Below are 8,921 nucleotides of genomic sequence, written 5' to 3'. Positions count from 1 at the left end.
TAGTACACTGTGAAAAATGCTTAGCAGCATTTTGTCTGTCTTTATGTTCTTATTGCCCACAAGGGGCTAAACATAGAGGGGACAAACAAGGACAGACAAAGGGATTAAGTCGATTACATCGACCCTAGTGCGTAACTGGTACTTAATTTATCAACCCCGAAAGGATGAAAGGCAAAGACGACCTTGGCGGAATTTGAACTCAGAACATAATGGCAGACGAACTACCACTAAGCTCTTAGCACTCCACTGGCACAGATGCCAGTCATCGAATTTGGTTCTGTAGTTATGAAGCTTACTTCCCAGCTTTGTGTTCTTGGGTTCAGTTCCACTGCATGACATCTTAGGGATTTGCCTTCAAACTATAGGCCTTGTAAGTGATAGGCAAAAACTGAAAGAAGCCCATTGTGTATATATATATATATTTTTCTTTTTTTACTGGGGAAAGCTGGTTTATGGGATTATCCTGGGCTTACCATCCATAAAGGGTTTACCTTTATGGCATATTGCCTAAGACTAACAGGTTTTGGGGTCTGACGATACACCATAAAGTTAAACCCTTTATGGACGGGAAACCCAGGGTAATCCCATAAACTAGCCTTCCCCAGTAAAAAATATATACTCCTCTACATCTTAGAGCGTGCTTCTTCTCCAGATTTATATTTTCTACAAACGATACATATATTTATTTACCGATACGGTTGTGCATAGGGTAAATGTGTTTGAAAGTTGTGGTTTCTTTGGTTTGTTTGTTCCCAAACAACACCTATTTTAGTGCTGTTGACACTGCCGGATTGAATGGTACTGTCCAGGTGTCAAAACCACAATGATATTCGTGGGGCAGCTGATGATGGAAGTATGCTGGATTGTTGGTATGGCTGTGAAATAGTATTATAACATCCTTTTGATATATATGTATATGTATATATATATATATATGTGTGTATGTGTGTGTTTTACTTGTTTCAATCATTAGACTTCAGCCATGCTGGAGCACTGCCTTAAAGAATCTTTTAGTCGGATGAATCAGCTCCAGTACTCATCCTTTTTTGAAGTCTGGTATTTCTTCTATCATTCTCTTTTGCCAAACTGGTAAGTTATGGGGATGTAAGCACACACACACACACACACATATATATATATATACAACAGGCTTCTTTCAGTTTCCATCTACCAAACCCATGCACAAGGCTTCAGTCAGCCTGATGCTCTAGTAGAAGTTTTATTGCAATTCACTACATCCTACAATCAAATCATGCTGGAATCAACAACCAATTAAATAAGTAAATGTCAAGAGGTCTGAAAGCTCAAAATTGAACAGGAAGTAAGTAACTCCTTCAGAGATAAGTATATTCTTCAAAAACGATGCTAAGTAATTAGATGAAAAGCCACCAGAAATGTGTTAGACATTAAATCATTAAATGAATTCTTTAAAAAAATTATTTGAAGCATTAGGACTGTGAGTCAGTGTTAATATATCTAATGTGTGGAATATTAAAAAGCTAGCTAGAAATAAATGAGGAGAAAAAGAAAATTATATTAGTCAATGAGTAACAATGTTTTCATTTTTTCTGTGAGAGATAACTCTGAATTTGTATTTTCTGTGAAAGATAACTCTGAATTTGTTTTGGTATTATTCTGACCTCATCAACTAAACACATCCTTCATCATACCTGCTGAAGTTGTAGTGTGGTTTAAATAAGATGTATTGATTTTCTTGTGTAGCTAACATCTCTGAATTATTTAATTTTGAAAGAATTAAAGGTAAAGACTGCAGAAATGACAAAATGAAGAAAAAAGCTGGATAAGTATATTTATGGCTGTGTTTAAAAACCGCAGTTTGGAACCATATGGTTTTGAGTGCAGTCCACTGTGTGGCACTTTGGGCAAGTGTCTTTGATTGTAGCCCTGGGCCAACCAATGCTTTGTGAGTGAATTTGGTTGACAGGAACTGCAGAAGCCCGTAGTTTCATAATCATCATTTAACATCCATCTGAGTTTGACAGAAGATACCAAGCCCAAAGACTGCACAATGATCTACTGTCTTCTTTGAAATGGTTTCTACAGGTGGATGCCCTTCCTAATGCATGTGTCTATGCGTATGTCTTTGTGTTTGTGTCTGCACACCTTGTATTGTTTGACGATCAGTGTTGGTTTGTTTACATTCCTGCAACTTATCAGTTTGGCAGAAGAGACTGGCGGTAAGCTGTCAGTAACGTTAGCACGCCGGGCAAAATGCTTAGCGGTATTTCGTCTGCCGCTACGTTCTGAGTTCAAATTCCGCCGTGGTCGACTTTGCCTTTCATCCTTTCGGGGTTGATAAATTAAGTACCAGTTATGCACTGAGGTCAATGTAATTGACTTAATCTGTTTGTTTGTCCTTGTTAGTACCCTCTATGTTTAGCCCCTTGTGGGCAATAAAGAAATAAGAAGAGACTGGTAGAAGAAGTACCAGATATAAAAATAGAAGTACTGGAGTCAATTTGCTTGACTATAACCCTTCGATGCAGTGCTCCAGCATGAGTACATCCAAAGACTGAAACAAGTACAAGGTAAAAGGTATTTGAGAGAATGTAGAAAAGTACATAACACAGATTAATAGAAACTAATTTTAATCTGTAGAAAACATTGAATGAAATACATTTCCTGTACATTATTTACATTCGACGGATATTTGTCCTCATCTTGTTTATTGTTAACACAACGTTTTGGCTGATATACCCTCCAGCCTTCATCAGGTGTCTTGAGGAAATTTCGAACCTGGGTTCTCATTCCTAAGGAATGCGAACCCAGTCCTAATGCTTTAAATTCCTTAGGAATGAGAACCCAGGTTCGAAATTTCCCCAAGACACCTGAAGAAGGCTGGAGGGTATATCAGCCGAAACATTGTCTTAACAGCAAACAAGATGAGGATAAATATCCATTGAATGTAAATAATGTACATAATTCCTCATCTCTTAAATATAGAACTGAAATACATTTCCTATATAACATTACTAATATTGGCTGTAACTAGTCTGAGCAGAATAAAACAAAGATGCTGCAGATAGTAAAAGCACTTCCATTTTAATATTAGGACATGTTAGTTCAGGTTCAGTTATGTAATTCAGAAATTTTATGTTTATGATACGAATATTAGGTAATGATATGGTGAATGCAATTTTCTTTTAGTGCTAGAATTGTAAAGAAATGCTCAGTCAGTAGACATGTGGTGCAAAAATGATTCTATGCATAGGTATTCTGGTTTGCATCCATACAAGTGAGTCTGTATAAACTATGTGTGTCTCCATACAAATGAGTCTGCTAAAATTCTGTGTGCAGGGATGAGTATGTATACATCTGTAATGTAACAACCATTTAATACATGCTTTGTTATGGAAGTCTGCTGCAAAGGATGCAGAGTGGTTTGTAATGAAACATTCACCCAAACATTAAATAAGTACTACAAAAGTAACGAAAAAGCTTTTGCTTTCAATAGCAGTTAGAATCAGAGATGATAAAGTATGAACATAGCAGATAGGATCACTGTAGTTATTTAGGGAACCACTGATGTGAAAGGATTGCTAATGGATAGTATACTGTTAGATTACTACTTGAAAGCAGCACAGGTAAAATAGTTGATTTTCTGTAAGCTTTAGTTCTAGAGCTATTTCAGATTACAGGACCAGGTGTGGGGACACTCTAAATCAAACAAATACTGAATTCACTTAAATAACTAGATGAAAAACAAGTACCTGTACATTACTCTTTTACTTGTTTCAGTCATTTGACTGTGGCCATGCTGGAGCACCGACTTTAGTCGAACAAACCAACCCCAGGACTTATTCTATCGTAAGCCTAGTACTTATTCTATCGGTCTCTTTTGTCGAACTGCTAAGTTATGGGGACGTAAACACACCACCATCGGTTGTCAAGCGATGTTGGGGGGACAAACACAGACACAAACATATACACATACATATATATATATACATATATACAACAGGCTTCTTTCAGTTTCCGTCTACCAAATCCACTCACAAGGCTTTGATCGGCCTGAGGCTATAGTAGAAGACACTTGCCCAAGGTGCCACGCAGTGGGACTGAACCAGGAGCCATGTGGTTGGTGAGCAAGCTACTTACCACACAGCCACTCCTACGCCTGTATTAGTATAAAATATACAAATTTATTAATACTGTATTGAGCAAGGTACCAGTAAAATAGTCTGGTAGCACAGGAATTTGAAGTGAATTAGTATGGATTATCAGTGTCCAGAAAGTCGGTGCTGTACCTGTATTTGGATTTAAGAAAGACAGGCTCACAAATTCGTTATGAGCAAGATCTAATCCAGCACATTTCGGTTCAAACTCAACTGGGGTACAGCTATGAACACAACTCTAGTTTGACAGAATCATAAGAGATTTGAATAAGGTGTCGATGGTATTTATGTATAGCAATTTACCTTCTGTGTTTAGAACACACCAATGATCAATTTTGGCTATAATCTTTCAAGGAGAAAGATAAAATAAAGTAGCAGTTATATAATATGGTACTATGATCAACTTAATATTTCTATAAAGTATTCTAGACATGAATGGAATTATAAAAGATTACACCGGCATTTCCAGACTTCATGGTTTGAAACAAAACATTTTTGAAGCAAATGCTTGATGGTTAATTCATTTTGGTTTATATGCATGCAGTTATATTCGATACAATTCTTTAAAAAATATGATAGGGTGCCGCATAAAAAGCATCCAGTCCACACTGTAAAGTTAGGAAGAGCATCCAGCCGCAAAACTCATGCCAAAACGGACAGTAGAGCCTGGTGCAGTTTCTGACTTGCCAGCTCCTGTTAAATCGTTTAACCCATGCCAGCATGGAAAGCGGACGTTAAATGATAATGATGATGATGGTTTGGTTAGGGTTAAGGCCTTTAGAGTTTAAGGGTTAAGATTTACGGTTTAGGATTAGAGTTGGTCACATGTGGAAAGTTCCTATAGATATTAAGTTTAAATAATTTCTAATTCCTCGAAAACAGAAAATTTTTATCGCAAATATTGTTTGCGCATGCGCTAAAAGCAAAACAAATCTGATTGTTTAGTATTTGTTTTGAAAATTTTCTATTTCGAACCGTAAAGTTGGGGGCTTCATTACATCACAATATAGGAGCAAACTCCAGAAATACTGGCCAAAAATCAGCAGATGGTAAGAGTTCAGGAGGAATGAAGCCAGTCTGTTAAATATTGCCTCGATATCGATATTTGATTACTATATAGTTATGTGAAAATGCATAGGTATGTCGAAATGTATATTGTACTGAAAACTTCAGAGAAACTTAAACGTAGGCAAATCTGTATGAAAACAAATTTGAGTAACTTGTTTACGTCTCAAAATGAATGAAATATTATTTAGATTATCGAAGAAACAAAAACGGAAGCTTTTAAAGCAGCTTTAACCTCTCGGTTAGACAGTATCACAGAGAAATTATATATTATCTTATGCAACCTAGATTGTAAAGTGGCGGTTGTTATATAATATTAACAAATATACAATTTTGTTTCGTTTTCCACCGATTTCCAATTCTTATTTTATAATGTAACAGGTCACGTGATTACTTACAAGAAATATGGCGGATACCGAAGCAGGTAAGCGCGCGGGAAAACAATAGGGTTTCTGTGTGATTTTCTCAATCTAATTACTTTTATTTGAAGTATATTTTCTTCGCAACGAAGCATTGTTCACTTTCCTTCCCTTTTTGTAAATAATTATCGTTCTACCAATGGTTATATCGGTTTATTTCGCCGCTTATTGAGAACCAGTACCAACGATTTGGAAGAAGCTCCTTGTACAATAATCACCCGACTTCTCATTATTAAAGTTCTTTTTTTGTACCTTTTTTAATATTAAATTAATATTTAAACCTGTTATCTTTCTGAAAATGATAAGTGGGTGTAAGGTTAAAGCACCAATCAATCCGAAACCAGAATATTAACGACACCCCCTTCGCTTGTTTCAATAATACTTCCCACCCATTTCGCCGAAACAAAAACCAATAATTTTTTAAACCTGTATTATAAAAAAAAAGCTGTTTATACATATAAATAATTGTTGAATTATTAAATTTGCATTTAATTACTCGTATCCATGATCACTTTGCTTTTTACCAATACAATCTTTGTGTATTTCAACTAAGAACACCAAAATATTTTAATTTATTTTAAAAAGAATTCAACAAGAATTCAGCAATCTTCACTCTTCATAATCCACATTTGTGTCAGAAACATAATAAAAAGCAATTTAAAAAACAAAATACGGGTTTCATCTAAATTTAAATTCATAAAGACTAGATGTTTCTTTGTCTAGTTGGTTTCGAATATTCTCTGACATTGTTTTTGTTCTGGCAGGTAAACTAAAAAAAAGCTAAAAGCATATATTTTATTGTCAACACTTCTAATCCAGTTTTTACTTAGAATGGTTAATTTTTTCCCCAACAAATTAGTGTTAATTTTCATTAGTCTTAAGCCTCCTCTTAATCACGTTTCTTCTATTGTTTTCATACTTTCAACTTTGCTTTTATTTATTGGTTTTTTTTGTTCTGTTTTGTCTATTAGAAATCTTATTAACTTCATATAGATCTAGTTGGTACGTTGTCTCCCGGTCTAATTATATTTTTACAGAGGTTAAGTTACTTAATGTAAAATTGTAAATCATTTTGGTAATAATGACTAGAAATTCAACTTGGATATTTATAAAAAAAAAAAACAATCGTGTTTTAGAACAATTGCCGTTCATGTGTAGGTATATATGTTGATTATATTCTGAAAATATTTGGTCTTTTACTATTTGGAATAGTTTATATCTTGATGTTTATTAAATTTTACAGTGCACTACCACAACTTAGAAAACATACATGACGTGAGGGTTGCATCGAAATCTAACGAAACGAACCACAATTCACAATTTGAACGTTAGTCATGTGACATAAATAGTTCCTGTCTTTGGATTGATAGATTTTGTTGGCAATTAAAGAGAGAAGCATTTTGGTAGATGAATCTGGATTATCTTCCATAGAACATGGAACGGAAACAAATTGCTTTCATTTCTATATAGTTCGTTCTTGTTAAAAAAGGAAAAACAAAATCTAGATTGTTTTCGAGAATAAAACTATTATTATAAAAAAAAAATGTTACAGAATAATTTTATGTAATTTAATATCTTAGAAGAGCAATTTCAGTTCGTTAATCTAAGCGAGAAGAACATGCACAACTCATTTCCTGTTTTCCCCTCTATTCTAAAATACTCATGTCAGAAGAGTTAGTTCCTCAATGTAAATTCAGTAAATTAAATTCTATATTGATAATTGTTGTGTGGTTGTCGTCTTCATGTTAATAACAGTAGGTAAATGTCATCCATGATCGTATTTTGCAAACAGAGATGAGAAATATGTTTACATTTTTATACATTACAATAATTATTTCTAAAATATTTTTTGAGATGTATTAGTCTATATTCTGCTTTTGGCTTCTGTCGCTTGTGAATTAACGGAGCAGGTTATTGAACTCTATAAGCGAAGCAACCTAAATATGCCGCTAGATAGCTTTATGTGTGTGTTGCTTTTGCAGATATACTGTAATGGATGTGAATCTGTTTTAGTAGTAATGATGGTGATAGGGGCATAACTAATAACTGAAATCTATTCCTAGTTTTAGGGGATTAAGAGAACACATGAAGCTCTATTTACGAATAATATTACTCAGATACATCGATAAAATAAGTGCCATTTAAGTACTGGAGTCGATGTTATCGACTTGCCCACCTCTTATCAAAACTGTTGGCTTCACGCCAAAATAAGAAAGCATATTGCTGAGATATATAAACAAAGTTTTCTTTTAAAATATCCCACCTACATGTCTCGTCTTCTACCTATCATTATATAAGTATCACACACAAAAATTGTCTTATTAATAGCATCAAGCTTTTACCAGAATAACGACCTCATAAGTATCAAGAAGTCAATTAGCAGAACAGTGAAGTGTAACAGCCAAATATCTCCCTCTTTATTCTTTGTTGAAGGAAACTTACTCAAAATATTAAAAAAATATATATAATTAATAAATTATAAAATATTTAATTAACATGGCCATTTTGGATTCTCTATATAATGTATACAGCTTGAAGTTAGTTGGACTGTGAGTAAAATATGTTAAATAAAAAGATGTGGCTGATATATAAAAAAAAACGACCTTAACTAGTTTGGAATAGTGAGTTTATTAAAAAATATATTTGATCATAAATAGTAGATGTGTCTATGTTTTAATGATGAATTATCTATTTTGAGATACTTGTATGAGTGGGATAGGTTTTTTTATTTGTTTATTTATTTGTAAGGTTGGTTGACTATTTTTACAGCTGGATATTGTAATACTTCCCAGATAAGAGATAGGAGTCAATTTGTTTTGATCAGGCATACGAGAGCATGCACAGAGTTATGTACCTTGTTCAGAAGCCCACCACAACATCACAGCAATTGTTCCTCTTCGTGTGTTCTATGTGTGGAAGTTGTGCAAATGGCAGTCTTTTAGACGTGGCCATACTAAAGCATGTATGTTTTTCGTTGGTTGAATTTAATGACTGTCTGGTGAAAGCTGTAGAAATAATTAGAATCCAGCTTGCACACGAGAGAAGAGATCCTCTTAAAGCCTTAAAAATCACTCATGTGTGAAGAATATTTTTTCACCTACATTGGTTTTATTAATAACTATGGATTGATGTATGTATGATATACAAGATGAAATATCTTAGACAGGTGCTATTGGATATAGTCTGCTATTCGAAGTAAATTTTCAATAAGGGTAGATTCTATAATATACTTTTCCTCATATAAACTCCATATCTCTCTCTTACTTGTTTCAATCATTTGACTGCGGCCATGCTGGAGCAC

General features: G+C 34.2%; 1 protein-coding gene across 2 annotated transcripts in view; it reads left to right on the top strand.

Annotated features, from left to right (window-relative positions):
* Positions 1 to 5,060: 5,060 nt before the first annotated feature.
* LOC106874619 (uncharacterized) overlaps positions 5,061 to 8,921 on the top strand; it is a 43,079-nt gene continuing 39,218 nt past the window's right edge. Inside the window, exon 1 of one of the 2 annotated variants that reach the window (XM_089357172.1) lies at positions 5,061 to 5,274. Coding sequence is in view for 1 of the 2 variants with exons in the window: in XM_014922411.3 (XP_014777897.1) it covers positions 5,607 to 5,625 (19 nt within the window). In the remaining variant the exon portion in view is untranslated. Of the gene's footprint in view, positions 5,275 to 5,593; positions 5,626 to 8,921 lie in introns of those variants that run through there. The other variant, XM_014922411.3, reaches the window with a different exon arrangement.

This window comes from Octopus bimaculoides, chromosome 9 (assembly GCF_046866305.1).
Source record: "Octopus bimaculoides isolate indiv1 chromosome 9, ASM4686630v1, whole genome shotgun sequence".
NCBI lineage: Eukaryota > Metazoa > Mollusca > Cephalopoda > Octopoda > Octopodidae > Octopus > Octopus bimaculoides.
The sequence above is the reverse complement of the archived record's forward strand: the minus strand, read 5'-3'. Positions and strand labels throughout refer to the sequence as shown.